At 42.0% G+C, this 18290-nt stretch overlaps 1 protein-coding gene across 1 annotated transcript; it reads left to right on the forward strand.

Annotated features, from left to right (window-relative positions):
• Positions 1-343: 343 nt before the first annotated feature.
• LOC102841421 (uncharacterized protein C16orf59 homolog) lies at positions 344-18060 on the forward strand. The gene is made up of 6 exons (XM_006873744.1): positions 344-513; positions 876-1392; positions 15521-15615; positions 15999-16140; positions 16370-16652; positions 17987-18060. The coding sequence occupies exons 1-6, from the start codon at positions 344-346 to the stop codon at positions 18058-18060; spliced, it is 1281 nt and encodes a 426-aa protein (XP_006873806.1).
• The last annotated feature ends 230 nt before the right edge of the window (positions 18061-18290 follow it).

Here is an 18290-nt window from a genome sequence, read left to right on the forward strand (position 1 = left end):
AAAAAAACCAACATGGAATACCAGAAGAAGTAACAAATCTGTCTTGGAAGAAATACAGCTAGAATGCTCGTTAGAAGTCAGGATGACAAGATTTTGTCTCTCACACTTTCGACATGTTATCAGGAGGAACCAGTCCCTGATAAAGTGGAGGTTCAGCAAAAAGGAGGAAGTCCCCAATGAGATGGATTGGCAAAGTGGCAGCAGTAACAGGCTCAAGCGTAACAACTGTTGTGAGGGATGGCGCAGGATTGGGCAGTGTTTCCTTTTGTCGTGCAAAGGGTTGCTATGAGTCAGAATGGACTCAACAGCACTTAACAAAAACAACTCTGTCGCCACAGTCTCCATGCTTCCCGCCGAGTGCTCACTCCGACTGGTGACGGAGCTGCGGGGCGCTCTGGACACTTGCGCTGAGCGACAGCAGCAGCTGGACCGGAGGCTGCGCGGCTGTTGGCGGCTCCTGCGGGACTTGCCTGGCCGGTCACTGGTTCGCACCCAGCTGCCAGGAAGCGGCAGGTGGCCAGCCACGCACGAAACTTCCCTTTCACAGCACGTGCGCCCAGCCCCCAAGACGTCAAGGAGCTGGAGCTCCTGACCCAGGTGCTGGCGAAGGCGGTCTAGGACCGGACAGGGCCACAAGGCCCCCAGCCTGAAACCCAGGACCTCGGCCCCCACTTCGGCCACCAGAGCCTCGACCCCCATCCCAGGCCACAGGTCAGCCTGGCAGCCGTACATCCAAAAGGAAACCCCGCCAGAGTATCCACCACCCCAAGGTGCCGGCCAAGGACCACCAGGACCTCAAATTTCTGCCTGGTGGGCAGAGGACCGCTCAGGGTACAGGAGCCGGAGCCTCTGGGCCCAGCGTTGGGGACTCACAGGTGGCCCCAGAAGCTTTCACGCTCAAAGAGAAGGGGACCCTGCTTCGACTGCCCGTGGTCTTCCAAAGGGCTGTTTCCAAGAATTCCCGGCCTGTCCAGCGGCTCAGGGCTCAGCGCAGCCGAGGTGGAGGCGGAAGTGGAGCACCTGTGGAAGGATTGCTCCCTGCTGAAGCTGTGCATGCGGAATGAGCTGGCCGCAGGCCACACACACTGGCTGCAGGAACATCGCTGTTTGCTCATACTGGAGGGCTTGCAGTCAGTGGTGGGCCAGTGTCTCCACTGCTTTCAGGAGCTGCAGAAAGTGGTGGCAGAAGAACAGCTGGAGCATCGTCCCTCTGGGATGCCCCCTAAGGCCTCACTCCCCTGTGGAGGTGAGGGGGCGGCCAGAAGCCCCCAGCCCCTTCTTTACTCCAGCACCCAGGAGCTGCAGGCGCTGACAGCCCTCAGACTGCGCATAGCCATGCTGGACCAGCAGCGCCACCTGCAGAAGGTCCTGATAGCTGAGCTCCTCCCTCTGGTTAGTGTACCTGGACCACACCACCTTGTCCTGTGCCTGTGCTTGCTCTGTGAAGGGAGCCAATGCTTCCCCTTGGCGCTGCGGGACCAGCCTGCAGACTGAGTCATTTCCGCAAGCTTGTCCTTAGGACTAGGAATTAAGGGTGGAATCTGAATGGGTCTAGGAGAAGTCGCCCCTGATGGCCCTTCTGTAGGCCCCTGGAGCCTGCTTAACATATGAAACTGGCTGCTCCCTTTCCTGCTCTGTTCTTAGGGGGTGAGGCGTCTACAGGATGCCCCCCCCCCCATCTGCTCTCTGCTGTGGATTACATTAAACTCCTTTAGGAAGCAAAAACCAACTCTGTGGCATTTATGGCACACTGATCTATTATCAATTCCATTAAACTCACATGGAACATTTCTTCTAGTGACTTCATTATGTGGTGTTAACTCATAACCGCTTTTGAAGGAATATCTCTGTTTCTTAAAAGATAGGGGTTTTGTGTGTGTGTGTGTGTGTTTAACTTTTTGAGGAACTGATAAAAATTTTCAACAACAGTTGGACCATTTTCTATTCCTGCCAACAAAGGATTGTTGTTGTTGTTAAGTGCCGTCGAGTCGGTTCCGACCCATAGCGACCCTGTACAGGGTTTCCGAGGATGTAAATCTTTACGGGAGTAGAAAGCCTCATCTTTCTCCCGCGGAGTGGCTGGTAGTTTCGAACCGCTGACCAACAAAGGATAAGAGTTCCAATTTCCCCACATCTTCACCAACATTTGCTATTTTCTGTTTTTGGTTAGTTTTTGTTGTTGTTATTGTTTTTAATCTCATTCATTCTATGAGGGTGTGCTGGTATGTCACTAATTTTGATTTGCATCTCCCTAATAGCTGTTTCTCAAAGAGACTTAACATTAGTAACTGATGATGTTGAGCATCTTTTCATGTTTTTGTTGGTTACTTGTATATCCTTTTTGGTGAAATGTCTTTTCAGGTCCTTTGCTTATTGGACTGTTTTCCTTTTTCTTAAGTTGCAGACGTACTTTACAAATCCTGCACACTAGACCTTTGTCAGATATGTAATTCCCCCAAATTTTCTCCCACTCTGAAGGTTGTCTCCTTGCTGAATTAATTTATTAGATCTAGTAACTTTCTTGTGTATTCCTTGGATTCTTTTAAAAATAGGATTAGGTCATATGCAAAAAGGGATGGCATCTTAGTTATCTAGTCCCATACAACAGAAATGCCATATGGTTTTAACAAACAGAAATTTATTCACTCACAATTTAAGAGGCTAGAAGTCTGAATTCAGAACACTGGCTCTGAAGAAAGGTCTTTGTTGCCTTTCAGCATCTGTAGATCCAGCATTCCTTGAAGATATCTATGTGTCTTGGTATCAACCTTTCCCTGGATCTAGGAGCTTCACAATGCAGGAAGCCCAGGTCCAAAGGACACACTCAACTCCCAGCTCTTGGTGGTAGTATGTCCCTCTGAGCAATATTTGCTAGTTTAACCTCTTTTATATCTCAAAAGAGATTGACTCACATTCCTGTAGATTGCATCTAGCAATAATTAACATCATACAAGTGAGGATTTACAATAAATAGGTTAACTGCATCAGATCACAAGGAAAGGAGTAATTACATAATTACATACCTGACAAACCACTGAGAATCATGGACTAGCCAAGTTTACACATATTTTGGAAGAAACAATTCAATCGATGACAGATTATTTTACTTCTTCCTTTCCAATTTGGATGCCTTTTATGAGTCAGCAATATCACTCACAGGTATATACCCAAGAGATTTGAAAACAGTGATGCTAACAGACACATGTACACCAATGTTCATTGTAGCACTATTCACAATAGCCAAAAGGTTGAAAAAATCTAAATTCCCATCAAAGATGAATGAATTTTTTAATGTGATTAATAAATACAATGAAATACTACTCTGAACTAATGAGAAATTAAGTCCTGATACATACTACAACGTGGATGAACTTTGAAAACAGTATAGTGAGTGACATAAATCACAAAAAGACAAATACTGCATTAAGTTTTATTATTAATATGAAACACTTAGAATAGGCAAAGGTATAGTGGTCAGAGTTTAATAGACGTTAACAGGGCAAGAAGGAAGGGAAAGGAGGGAAATCTGTGTTTAGCTAGCACTGAGTTTCTGTTTATAGGGATGAAAAATATGACAATGAATGCTCATAATGGTTGCACAACATGATCGGTGTAATTGGTTTCATTGAATTGCACAAGTGACAAAAGTAGATGTGCTACCTATAATTTTACAACAATAAGAAGAGGGGAAAAAATAAGCCCATTTAAGTTGGTAGCAACGGTGCAGAAATTTTAGACCTCTGTTTTCTTCATTGAAGGAGCCCTGATGGTGCTGTAGCTGCTAACTGAAAAGTCAGTGGTTCTAACCCACCAGCTGCTGGGTGGGAGAAAGATGTGACAATATGCTTCCATAGATATTACAGACTTGGAAACCCCATAGGACAGTTTTACTCTATCTTATAGGAATACTATAAGTTGGAATAGACTCAATGACAAGGGGTTTGTTTGAGTTTTCCTTCAGTGACTATTGTTGTCATTTCTAGGTGCCATGAACTCGATTCCATTCCACTGGTTCTGCATCATCCTCACAATCGTTACATTTGAGTCCATTGCTGAAGCCATTGTGTTAATCCAGCTCACTGGGGGTCTTCCACTTTTTCCCTGCCCCTCTACTTTGCCAGACAAAGGCTAAACCTTCAAAAGTGGTCTGACTTTCCTTCTTCAAAGTCTGTCTTAAACATCTTTCTGGTATTCTCTGCTTCCAGGCAAGATCCATTGATACCAGCAATGATATCCCTCATTTCATGTCCTCTTCTGAATCAGCTTGAATTTCCAGCTGTTTATATACTGTTGCAACCACTTTTGAATTTTCTATGTGCAAAATTAAGTCCTGGTGTGGCACTGTAGGATAAGCAGTAGACTGCAAAGTCCATTTGAATTGCAAGGTAGGAGGTTTAAACTCACCAGACACTCCTCAGAAACCTTATAATGGGTCGCTGAATCAGAAACGACTATACTGCACCAAACAACAGCATGGGAAAAATATAGAATGATGCAGAAAACACCAAAAGAAGATGGAAGGAATACACAGTCATTGTACCAAAAAGAAATGATCGTTGTTCAAGCATTTCAAAAGGTACTATATGATCAGGAACTGATGGTATTGAAGGAAGAAGTCCAGGCTGCACTGAACCAATTGGACCCATAAATAATATCATGATAAATGGAGAAAAGATTGATGTTGTCAAATAGTTCATTTTGCTTGGATCCACAATCAACACTCATGGAAACAGCAGTGAAAAAAATCAAACGTATTTTATTAGGCAAATTTGCTGCACAAGACCTCTTTTGAATGTTCAAGAGCAAAGATACGAGTTTGAGTACTAAAGTGTGTCTGGCCCAATCCATGGCCTTTTCAATCATCTTATATGCATGTGGGAAGAGCACACTCAGCATTTCTCAAACTGAAAGAACTGCAGAAAAAATTCAAGTCTCAACTTGCAATATTGAATGATTCTATGGGCAAAATATTAAATGATGCAGAAAGCATCAAAAGATGATGGGAAGTATACAAAGAGTCAATGTACCAAAAAGAAATGGTTGATGTTCCATCATTTCAAGAGCTGGTATATGATCAAGAACCAATGGTACTGAAGGGAGAAGTCCAAGTTGAACTGAAGGCATTGGTGAAAAACAAGGATCCAGGAATTGAAGGTATACAAATTGAAATCTAATTGAAAACAAACTAATGCAGCACTGGAGGTGCTCATTCATCTATGCCAAGAAATTTGGATGACATGGCAACCTGATTAGAGGAGGTTCGTATTTGTGTCCATTCCAAAGAAAGGTGACACAATGGAATGCAGAAATCATCAAACAATATCATTAATATCACATGGAAGTAAAATTTTGCTGAAGATAATTCAAAAATGAATACAACAGTACATTGACAAGAACTGCCAGAAATTCAAGCCGGATTCATAAGAGGATGTGGAACGAAGGACATTAGATGGATCTTTGCTGAAAATGGAGAACACCAGAAAGATGTTTACTTGTGCTTTATTGGATATGCAAAGGCTTTTTGATATGTGGTTCATGAAAAAATATGGCTAACATTGTGAAAAATGGGTATTAGAGAATACTTAATTGTGCTTGTGAGGAACCTGGACATAGAGTAAGAGATATTTGAACAGAACAAGGAGCTACTGAATGGATTAAAATCAGGAAAAGTGTGTGCCACAGTTACATTCTTTCACCATACTTATTCAACCTGTATGCTCAGGGCCAGAAAATCTTTTTAAGAAAGAAAAAGTAATGGAACCAAATGAAAAGAATTCAAGAGTGCTATCTAGGTATTTTCAAAGGATTGACAGAATGATCGAGGAAAGCAAAGAGAACACAGAAAAAAACTTTAGAAAAATCATGAAAAGACTATAAAAACATACAAACAAATGAAAAATTTGAAACAATACAAACCTGTGATTGAAAATCCAGAAGATTAATACTAAGTTTTCAGTAATGAACACAACAACCAAAGGAATAGATTTGAAGCAATGGAAGCCAAAAGACAAATCTCTCAATACTAGTGTGCTCAAAGACTGGTCAGAAAAAGAATGAAAGAATCTGAAGAAAGCCTAAGAGTTATGTGGGATACCATGAAGTAGAACAACTTATTGGTGATCAGAATTCCAGAACAGGAAAAAATAATAAAAAGCATTGAGAAAAGTATCAAAGAGTTGTTGGAAGAAAATTTTCTAACACCATGAAAGATGAAAAGATAAACATACAAGAAGTTGAACAAACCCCAAAGAGGATAGATCCCAAAAGAAAATCACCAAAACATATCATAATCAAACTTTCTGAAATCACAAACAAGGAAGCAATCCTGAAAGCAACTCATGAAAATAAGACTAAGCTCTGATTTCTCAGCAGAAACCATGTAGGCAAGAAGGCAATGGAGTGACATATATAAAAGTCTGAAAGAAAAAAATTGCCAACCAAGAATCATGTTGTTGTTAAATGCTGTAGAGTCAATTCTGATTCATAGTGACCCTGTATAGGGTTTCCAAAGAGCAGTTGGTGGGTTTGAACTGCTAACCTTGTGGTTTGCAGTCCAGTACTGATGCTACAGCACCACACCAGGAATCCAAGAATCATATACCCAGCAAAGGTGTCCCTCAATATGACAGTGAAGTTAGGAACTTTCCTGAGAAGCAGAAATTAAAGAACCAACTTGACAGAAATTAAAGAACCAACTTGACAAAAATTAAAAGACCAACTTTACAGTCTTTTACTGCCCATGCTTTTAGTTTCATATCTAAAAATCCAGTTTAAAAATTAAGCTCTGAAGAATTACCAAATTGTGGCAAATTGTATGGATTTAAGCTGCTGATCTTTGTTACCGGGCCCAGTGCTTAACTCACTGTACCAGCAGGGCTCCTTTTCTTGAACCAGCTCCTCCACCATGATCTCCATTGTTTTCAACACCTTTAGGGATAGACTTTTCCAAGCTTTGTTCCAAATAATCAGTCCTCTCAAGCAGACCTGTGATGTCCTTTTTCTTTGTTGTTAAGTGCCGTCGAGTCAATTCCCGCCCATAGCGACCCTGTATAGGGTTTCCAAGGAGTAGCTGGTGAGCTTGAACCACCGACCTTGCAGTTCAAATGACTTTGCAGTCTGACACATTAGCCCACAGTGCCACACCAGGACTTTTGCTTAACCCCTGTAGTGATGAATTGGAGCTAGGGGTGGGGCATACTTTCCCTTAGTGTTGTTGTTAAGTGTTATAGAGTCGGTTCCAACCCATAGCAACCCTGTATAGGGTTTCTGAGGAGCAGCTGGTAAGCTTGAACCACCGACATTGCAGTTCTAACAGCTTTGCAGTCCAGCGAATTAACCCACAGCACCACACCAGGACTCCTAGAGTAACATTATTACTCTAACAGTGGATACTGGCAGGGGTGATGACAGCCTCTGGTATTCTCAGCTTGCCTCTCCTCAAGTGAAATTTTTAAGCTATGAGCAAGCTGGGGTGTCAAAGATCAAATTGATCCTTGGCCTGCTGCTCATGGAGTAATGTTTCTATACTACAAGTAAGGGCTTATGGGAAAGGTATTCCCAATCATCTTGACTGTGTCTGCCTAGAGTATCTACAACACAAAGCTGAGGGGTGTATGATAAACGTGTGCAAGTCATAGTTACAAACTAGGAGCTGGGAGAAAAGAAAAGCCCTCTCTCCCCACTCCTGGTCATCTTCAGAGCACCTGCCTAGAATAAAGTGCCTGGTGCAGATCTTCCTTAACCTGGTTGTGGGTGGAGTATGGGAGCAGCAGGATGTATCTTAAATGCCACAGACTCTTGCTCTTAAGATTTAAATGTTCTTAAATGAATGTTTTTCCATTTGCTGTATGCCATTAAAACAATTTTCTAGAGGCTTTAAGTTATTTTGCTAGAGAGAAGATCACCAAGCTCTTACTCCACCATTCAGGAAATTCTTCTCTTCAATATACCTTTGAATATAATGTCTTAGTGAAAATTCAGTGCAGTATAAATAAACTGACTGGTTGTCAAGATACAGGGTTTTCATCCCAAATTGACCTCTTACAAGGTCAATGATTTTATCTCAAGTCCTTTTTCCTCATTTTTAGTGTAAGGAAATTGTATTCGGTGATCTATAAATTCAATGTCACCTAATAACAGCAACAACAAATTCCTTCCAATTAAAAAATCCTAAAATTTTATATTAGATAATTGGAAATAAAATAGAAAGTTACAAATTAGTGAAAAATATTTTATGGTATTTTATGAAAACAGGACATATATAAACAAATCCATTGACTTTTTCATAACCAAAAATGTTTTGTTTTGAATTAGAATATGCACTTCATTTCCAACTCCACCTAACTAATAAAAAAAGCTGGTTTAATGCAGTTTTCAATCAAAACATTTATTTTTTTCAAAGATTTCCTTCCTAATCATTGTTGTTGCTAGTTGTCATTTGGTCAGTTCTGACTCATAGTGACCCTATGCACAACAGACTAAAACAATTCCTGGTACTGTGCCATGCTCACAATTGTTATGCTTGAGCCCTTTGTTGCTGCCACTGTGTCAATCCATCTCATTGGGCGTCTTCCTCTTTTTCACTATCTGTTCACTTTACCAATCATAATGTCCTTCTCTAGGCACTGATCTATCCTGACAACATGTCCAAAGTATGTGAGAAGTCTTGCCATCTTGGCTTCTAAGGACCATTCTGGCTGTACTGCTTCCAAGACAGATTTGTTTGTTCTGCAGGCAATGATACTTTCAATATTCTTCTCCTATACCATAATTCAAATGCATCAGTTTTTTGACAGTCTTCCTTATTCATTGTCCAACTTTCAAATGTATACAAGGCAACAGAACATACCATGGCTTGGGTCAGGCGCATCCCAGTCTCCAAACTGACATATTTCTCTTCCAACACTTTAGAGAGGTTATCTGCAGCAGATTTACCCAATGCAATACCTACCTCCTTTAATTTCTTGACCACTGTCTCCATGAGTGTTGATGTGGATCCAAGCAAAATGAAGTCCTTGATAACCTCAGTCCTTACTCCATTTATCATGTTATCGATTGATCCAATTTGTGAGGATTTTTTATTTCTTTACATTGAGGTACAAACCACACTGAATGCTGCCATCTTTCCTCTTTGTCAGCAAGTATTTTAAGCCCTCTTCACTTCCAGCAAGCAAGGCTGTCTCATCTGCATATCTCAGGTTGCTAATGAGTCTTCCTCCAATGCCAATGCCACGCTCCTCCTCACATACTCCAGTTTCTCAGATTATTTGCTCAGCACACAGATTGAATAAGTATAGTGAAAATAACTGAGAAACTAAGGGTAACAAAAATTTGTCTTCCACTGATTGTTCATCAAAAGTATGACTGCTTAATGCTAACCGAGAACACTATAATTTGGTACCACTTTACCCATATTATGAACTCTGCAAATAATTCCTTTCTCTATGAAACAGTTCCAAGTTCTTGCTTTTGCATAGAATTGTGAAGACATTCTAACAGAGTGTCTATTAATTATCGTTATTTATTCAGAGAGTGTGAATGATAAAATACTAGTTTTTCCTGTGTATTTCAAAAACAGTTGCTTTTATGGTATATAAATTTCTAGTCACAAATAGTTTATACTTTAATAAGTGATTATCTGTACAGATTGCTATAAAGAATAAAACTAAAGTGCCTTCTTTGCTGACTCCTTGTCATACTAACCAGTTTTAACCAGCTTATCTGATTAACATTGTCATTTACTATACAGTTTAAAAAGAGCTCTGGTAGCGTAGTGGTTACAACTTGGGCTGCTAGCTTCCAGGTCGGTAGTTCAAAACTGCCAGTCCTACCACAGGAGAAAGATGAGGCTTTCTGCTCCCATAAAGATTTACAGTCTTGGAAACCCTATACAGGGTCTCTATAAATAGGAACCAACTCTATGGCACACAGTCATCATTCAATTTATATTCAAAATCCATATACCCAAACAAGGAAGAGAAAGCACCTTTCTATAATTTATGAAAACCGTAGTTGCAAACATTTAAAAATGTTGTTAACTACTAATCTACAACAGAATACCCTGAGATAAACTTACAAGAGGTTTCCAAATTCACACTAATAAGTTGCTACTCACAAACATATAGAACAGTTAAGAAGGAAAAATGGACAGTATGGGAAAAGTGATACAGAAACAAAAAAGCATGCTTTGTTAAATACCTTGACTTTACAACAAAATATGAGGGGACTTCAAAAAGTTCATGTAAAACTTCCATTATCTTTTCTTTTTACAGTTCTTTCAGCTTGAGAAATGATAAATACATTTTTCCCTTTTGGATTTCTAACACCAGGGCATTGCAAAATTTTTTTTTTAAGTTTTTATTTTGAATTGAGTGATAGTTTACATGGGAGAACATCAGCTGTACACTCATCCTGTCGTATTTTGTTTAATTGCAATGATTTATAATCCCCTCTGTGCATCATCATTCAACAGCATTTGACTCTAGCTTCCATTCCCTCTGTTTGTTTGTTTGTTTTGGATGTACACTGAAGCACTCAAGCAAAATTCCATTATCTTTTTTTTTTTTAGTTTTTATTGTGAATTATGTGATAGTTTACATGATGGAACATTAGCTTTACATTAATCCTATCGTATTTTGTTCATTGCAATGATTACAATCCCCTTCAAGCATCATCAAACAACCAAAGGGTACACCCCGCAAGCCTATCCCCCTGCTGTCAGCACACAAGCCCTCTCCCTCCCTAAGTCCAGAGTCCTCAGCAGATCCATCTCTTCATGTCATCATCTCTGCCTCTATCTCTGGCATCACTGCTTCTCTGGATAGGGTTCTGCACTCTGCTCTTCCCCTTGCTGGCCCCAGGGACCTCTGCTTCAGGACTGTAAAATCAACTACTACCCTCCTTTTGTTACAAAACGTCTACCTTTACATTTCCAACCCTCACAGTCAGTTCTGATAGTAATTATTCACTACTGTACCACAAGAGTCTTATTCCCATTTCCTTTCACCAGCCCCTTCCAAACAGGTTGGAAACTACTCAGTGGAGATTCTACCTTCCCCCGCACCCTCGGGAACTAGGTTCCCTCTTGAAAGCTTATAAGCCAGCCACTTCTTGCCTTTATAGCCCCACAATTTTGGGTAGGCTAACTTGCCCATCCTGTCAACCCTATGTACCGAGGGGTTGGGAATGTTCCTCACAGTAAAGATTTGTTCCCTCTTTTTTTTTTTTTTTTTTTAAGGTTTTTATTGTAGATTGAGTGAAAGTTTATAGGGCAGATCATCAGTTTTACATGCGACAAATCATACACCTTGTTTCATTACAATGATTATAATCCATTTCATGTACAGTGCTTTTCTCTATTCACTTTAGCTCTTAAAAAAAAAAAAAAAAAAAAAAAAAAAAAAAAAACTCAGGTATATATGCTAATTTACACCTCCAAAGGGCACATTCTGCATGTCTGCCTCCTGGCCACCAGCTCTTAGTCCCCCTCTTCCCATGAATCTAGAGTCCTCAGCCGCTCCTTCTCTCCATGTCCCCATCTCTGCCTCTGTCTCTGGTGTTGCTGCTTCTCTGGATAAGGTGCCGCATTCTGCTTGTGCTCTTCACCCTTGATGGTCCTAGAGTCCTCTGTTTCTGGACTGTAAGATTAACCACTCCCCTGTTTTGTTACAATTTGTTACAATTTGTTACAATTGTGACAGTTGCAATTACTCATGATAACAATTACTCACTATTGAATCATAAGAATTTTAGCGCCATCTCTTTTCACCAGACCCATCTAGACAAGATGAAACTATTCAGTGGGGACTCTTTTTCCCCCACACACTCTTAAACTAAAGTCCCTCTTGAAACCTTGTAAGCCAGTGACTTCGTGCCTTTATTGCCTCATTTTAGGTAACCAATGATTAAGTTGCCTGTCCCTATCTAAGCTATGTACACAGGGGATAGTATTGATATTTGATGTGAAGCCTCCTTCCCTCTCTGTTGGTATTTATAGTGTAGGACCAAGAAAAAGACTCCATTCTGTACATTAGCCTGAACACATCCTCCTGTTCCAGGAACGTGCTAAATCAGCTCATGCTGCCTTAGAATATCCTTTCACCCCTAGCAAAAGCAAGAACTAGATAAGCAATAGACAAGACAACCCAAGGCCAGATGCCAGATATTTTCCTTATCCTAGCCTAAGAACAAAAGACCTCCAGTACTGACCAATTAAACTGTAACTTCTCATACTTTGCCAAATGTCAACCAATCCAAATATTTTAAAGCTGAAAAACCTAAGCTTGTTTGAAAACTCTATAACAACTCTGCTAACAAAGAGCTCAGGGCCTTTTCCCTAGTCCGCTGTGCCGGATACCGAGAAGGCCCAGGCTCGAGCTTGAATAAACCCTTGTGCACTTGCATCGGCGTCAGCTCCTTGGTGGTCTTTGGGGACCCTGAATTCTGGCATAACAATAGTTACTACCTCCATGAGTATCAGTCAAGTTCATCAAATTGTAGCAATTTACCCTTGTTTCCTTTATATAAAACAAAAAAATTATTTATTTTTTAATCCTCCTCTAGTCATCTGCAAGTTTGGGTGTTCTTGTGCATCTCCCCTCACTTCATATCAGTTGGATGCTTTACTCTCAGCTCTAGCCCTCTGTGGCTATGTCCTTGTCAATGGGCTCAAGTGTCCACACTTGGGAGCAACCAGCCCTTCCTCTTCTCTCTCTCATCTCCAGGTCAATGGGATCAATGGACTGTGGTAGAACTCAGCCCATTTCATCATTGCTGCCTTTCCTCCTCTTCCATTCACCAGTAGACCAATGTGGTTACCAGCAGGCTTATATACCACTCATGTGTTCCTTTTGAGTTTCAGTCTTAGAGGGCAGTTTGTCCTGAAGGAACTTGATTGCTTGCCTTGATGGCTTCCTGGTGAACAGCTTGCTTATTCTTGTAGTAGCCAGTCATACAGATACTTTTGTTTTTAGTTTTTCACGATCTTTCTTTGAAGATGTTTTCCTGTCATTCTAGCTGTTCCAGGATGGTTTACGTGTCCTAGCTAGTGGGAATTTCCCACCTCAGAAGGTTCTGAATGGGACTCAGGAATCCACCTAAAATCCTATAGCCTGCAAAGGCTCCGCAAGAGGCCTATTTCACTGGGTAAGTTCTAGAAACCTTTTTAGGTATTTCAATCAGTTATAGGCTGAAGACAGGCTTACAAGTTTTCTGTCTTCAGAACATGTTTCCCGACATTCCTTTCTATCCCACTCAAGTGTCTATTTTATAATAGTAGGCAAAGGAAACCATTATTAATAAGACAGTCAAGCATCTTAGTACTATTTCTACTCTTCAAATTATGCCTAGATCCTCCGAGGTTGACCATGTATCACTATTAACCTCTGTCCCACTTAGCCCATGAAAATCTGTCTCAGTGTTCCCCTATCTATCTTGTTCTTCCACCTCCTCTCCCTTCTTGTATTGCCCTCCCCAAAACCCAAACTAAACCCCACATCCCAACACATAGTTGTGGTTACCTTATATTCCATTGACTAGTCCCTCCCTTTAAGACAGTCTATTTTATTCTGTAATTTATATGACCTTCTCACCACCTGGATCTCTGTTCCTCTGAGTTTACCTTCTTTCACATTATAATAGTTTTGATCATAGACTCACCACCCAATCCTCTGTTCTTATCATTTTATTCTATTCTTGACTCTTCCATTTATCGATTGAGTTCAGGGTAATGCTGCCATGTACATCAATCTCTGGTTGTTGTCTGTTTTTTTGGTTCTCAGTCCACAGAACTTTCTTTAGGATGTTTTTCATCACAGGTTTGGCTTTGGAAAATCCCTTAGGTTCTGTTTTTCCTGGAATGTTTTGATCACATAGTATTTGATTGACAGCTTTGCTGGGTGGAGGATTCTTGGTTGGCAGTTTTTTTTTCTTTCAGGGTTTTATATATGTCTCCCCATTGCCTTCTTTTTTAAATGAATGTTTTATTGCAAATTATGTGATAGTTTACATGGAAGAACATTAGTTTTACATTAATTCTACTGTATATCATTTCTTTGCCGTAGTTACAGTCCCATCCATGCATCATCAACCAACCAAAGGTTATACCCTGCAAGCCTTCCCCTCCCTGCCTAGACAGATTGGATACTACTCACTGGAGACTCTACTTTCCTCCATGCCCTCTGGATCTAGGTTCCCTCTTGAAAGCTTGTAAGCCAGTCACTTCTTGCTTTTATAGCCCTCCCACCCCCATTTTGGGTAGCCAATGACCAAGTTGCCTTAGTTGTCTACTCTTTGTGTGGAGGAGGTCGGAATGATTCTTGCAGTAAGGATTTGCTTCCTCTTTTGAACTAGTGCATCCATAGATGTAGGTCAAGTTTGTTACAATATCAGGTCTGCCATTTTAGGCTGTACCTTCCGGGTTCTTCCCTCTCCTCTCCCTTCAACTCCATTTTGTCTGTTTCCCCACCCTAAGCTACAAGGGGCATAGTTTAAAGGGCAACATGGCTTTTGATAGGCCACAGCTGAATCACCTTAGCAATGACCACTCCCTTCCTGTTGAACCTATATAAGACCACTCCCTTCCCGTTGACCTTCTCTTTGCCCTCTTCTTCTTTCTGTCCTCTCTTCTCTTCTTCTTCTTCTCCCTTTCTTTCTGCCTTCTGCTTTCTCTCTCTGGCAGAGGTCACCTTCCTCTTCCTAACCCTGAATAAAAGTCTCTAGACAGACTATCTGGTGTGCGATGTGGTTGATGAGCAGCACGGGTTGTTGCTTTCCTTTCTTTGGTGTCAGAAGTGGCATCCTAACCCACTCATTTCAACATGCCCTCCCAGCGCCTGCGATCATCTTCCCTGATGCCTTCTTAGCACCCGTCACTGGCAAGAGTTAATTCTTCAGCCCTCTGGCTCGGGTAAGTCCCCTTTTGTGGATGCCCTGGGTGTGGAGATTTGGACTCTGGTAACCAGGACATAAGACTCCGTCCGGGACACAGACCGGACGTCAGGTTCTGTGTCTCTCATAGTGAGTTCAGAACTCACCAGAACAAGTCCGGGATTTGTCCGTTCTGTCCCCTGCCTGCTGGAGGGATGCCTCAGAGGGTGGTGCAGCCTCCTTTTATAGACTCCCTCCTTGTGGCAGGACGCCTCCACTGGGAGCCTGGGTCTCCATACCTCAGACCGGGTCTGAGGTGTGAGCACTGTCTCAACCTCAAAAGACGTCTTAGGTTCCAGGCACTGTTCGTTGTCTTATTACTGGTTGCTATGGATTCCGGGTCCTCCATACGGGCAGAGTCCCCCTTAGGGTGTTTGCTCTTAAACCTTGAGGGCTTAGACCTTGACTAAGCGTCTTATACATGTATCTACTCAAATTTGGCCTCAATACAAATTAGACAACCAAAATACCTGGCCGCCTAATGGCTCGTTCGAATCAGGTCTAATCCAAGATCTATTTAACTTTTGTGAGTGCTAGGGAAAATGGTCAGAGATCCTGTATATCCAGGGATTTCTTACCTTCGACTTTCTCTTAGTTCCATTGCTTGTACTACATCAACCAATTTGACCCAGCTGGAACCTTCTCCCTATCAAAAAGCTCCATTGCTTGTCCTTTTGACTCCATCAGCCAGTATGACCCAGCTGATGAACCCCCTCCCTATCAAAGAGCCCCAAGTGCACCTCCACCCCCCACTTTGGTCCCTTTCTCACCTTCTTCAGGTCCCCAGGAACTTCCCTTACCATGTTCTTCTTCTTCTCCCGCCACTTCCCTTCCATATGCACCACCTCATACTGGTTCCAAATCTCGAATGTTAATGGACCCTGAGTTTTCTCAGCCCAGTCATATAATAGCACCCTTGCAGGAAGTGGCTGGGGCAGAAAGGCAGAGTTAGCTTTAATTCAATCTAGACTTGGGTCTTTTACTTCAAATTCTGCAACTTTTATTAAGCAGTTTTAATTTCTAATGCAATCTTACCAACTAACTTATCATGATATTTTTGTTGTTTTAACTAGCTCTTTAACCCCTGAGGAGGGTAGGCGAGTGCTGGAACAGGCCCATGCTCATGCAGACCAGGAACACCTTACCAATAACAATCACCCAGCAGGAGCCGAAGCCGTTCCTGACAGGGACCCCGGGTGGAATTATAATACCCAGGCAGGTATTGTCAACTGAGATAGGTATATTAATTGTATACTTCATGGGCTGTGCAAGGCAGCCATGAAAGCAGTTAATTATGACAAATTTAGTGAAATTATTCAAGATAAGAATGAAAATCCTTCCGCATTTCTCCAGAGGCTCACTGATGGCCTGCGGCAATATACTAATCTCGATCCAGACTCTGCCAATGGCCAAAGGTTAATTATGGTGCATTTTTTTCTGTCAGAGTTACCCCGACATCAAAATAAAACTTAAGAGGCTAGAAAGGGGTCCCCTAACCCCTCAAGCAGAGGCTCTCGCTGTTGCATTTAAAGCCTACAATGGCCGAGATGATGCAAAGGCTGTAAAAAAGTACCAGTTATTAGCTCAGGCCATCAACCCCACCTTGCCACCACGTGTAAGAGGGAAACCTGCAAAGCCTCTGGGACCCTGCTTCCGGTGCAACCAGGGTGGACATTGGGCCAAAGAATGCCCAAATCCCAAACCTCCCACCAGGCTCTGCCCCAAATGTAAGCAGAAGGGACATTGGGGTTTTGACTGCCCCTTGGCGTCTACCCGCCATCCGGTCGCTGGCTCCCCAGTCCCCTCAAGCGACCTTATTGGTCTAGTGGCAGAAGACCTATGAGGAGGCCCTGGCTTGTCTGTCCCAATGCGGATCACCGCCCAGGAGCCCAGGGTAACTTTCACTGTGGCAGGTATGATCACCTTTTTACTCAGTACTAGTACTACTTTTTCTGCATTGCAGGAATTCTGGGGACCCACCTCCCTGTGCGGGACCTCTATTGTTGGGGTAGAAGGCCAAAGACGACGCCCTTGGCAAACTCCCCTCCTTTTATGCAAAATTGGCGATTTTGAATTTTTACATTCCTTTTTAGTCCTTCCCTCTTGCCCCTTACCTTTATTAGAGTGGCACATCTTCTTGGCACCCCCTCAAGTTTGACTTTCAGGGCCTCTCTAGTACTCCAACATCTTCCTTTTGCCTCTTACTATCACAGGCTATTGAACCTCAAGCCCTTCCTTCCCAGTGGCCCATCAGTCCCAACCTTGTGAATCCTAAAATTTGGGACATACATTCCCCTTCAATAGCCAAATGCCCTCCAGTCAAAATCCTCCTAAAAAATCCCACCCATTTCCCAGCTCAAGCACAATACCCTCTCTACAGCCAATTGTTAAAGAATTACTTAAAAAAAGATTTCTAAAACCAATGAATTCCCCCTACAATACCCCCATCCTGGCAGTCAAAAAGCCCAATGGGGCCTACCACCTAGTTCAAGACCTTTGGCTTATTAATGCAGCTGCAGTTCCAGTTCATCCAGTAGTCCCCAATCCTTACACTCTTCTGTCTTCCATTCCCTCTAGAACTACACATTTCTCAGTTATTGATTTAAAAGATGCCTTTTTTTCTATCCCCTTGCACTCAGATTCCCAAAATATTTTTGCTTTCACTTGGACCGATCCTACATCAAAGGTGTCCCCACTCAGCTAACCTCGACAGTCTTGCCACAAGATTTCCGGGATATTTCTCATCTCTTTGGACAAATCCTAGCCCAAGACCTGTCCCTTCTTCACTTACGGACCTCCCATTGTATTCAGTATGTAGATGATCTCCTACTTTGTGCCCCATCACTTGCAGAGATCCAGCAAGATACCTATGCTCTTCTTAATTATATTGCAGAAAGAGGCTATCGAGTTTCACCCACAAAAGTCCAACTTTTTAAACAGCAAGTCATATATTTAGGGGTGTCTTTGTCTCCGGGTTTCAAATCCATTACCGTTGACAGAAAACAAATGCTTTGAGACATCCCAATACCTGTTAATAAACAAGAGCTCCTTTCCTTTTTAGGCCTAGCAGGATATCTCAGGACCTGGATCCCAAATTATTCCCTTTTAGCAGTACCCCTTTATGATGCCTCATAAGGCAATCATCATGAACCCTTAGACCCTTCTATTGCTATCCCATTTTTACAGCTTAAGTCCCAATTGCTAGAAGCCTCAGCCCTGCATTTACCTGATTTTACCCATCCCTTTTATCTTTATGTGTCTGAAAATAAAGGGTTTGCACTAGGAGTTTTAGGCCACCAATTAGGCCCTACATTTTCTCCAGTAGCTTAATTATAAAAAAAACAAAAAAAAAAAAACAACTGGAT

Source organism: Chrysochloris asiatica, unplaced genomic scaffold, assembly GCF_000296735.1.
Source record: "Chrysochloris asiatica unplaced genomic scaffold, ChrAsi1.0 scaffold00252, whole genome shotgun sequence".
NCBI lineage: Eukaryota > Metazoa > Chordata > Mammalia > Afrosoricida > Chrysochloridae > Chrysochloris > Chrysochloris asiatica.

Excerpts from the sequence above, each read along its gene's own strand:
- LOC102841421 (XM_006873744.1), top strand. The coding sequence starts at position 344 with ATGCTTCCCGCCGAGTGCTCACTCCGACTGGTGACGGAGCTGCGGGGC. Across the intron at positions 1,393-15,520 it reads TAGCTGAGCTCCTCCCTCTG|TTCCATTGCTTGTACTACAT; the intron begins GTTAGTGTACCT and ends ACTTTCTCTTAG. Across the intron at positions 15,616-15,998 it reads CCTTTTGACTCCATCAGCCA|CTCTTTAACCCCTGAGGAGG; the intron begins GTATGACCCAGC and ends TGTTTTAACTAG.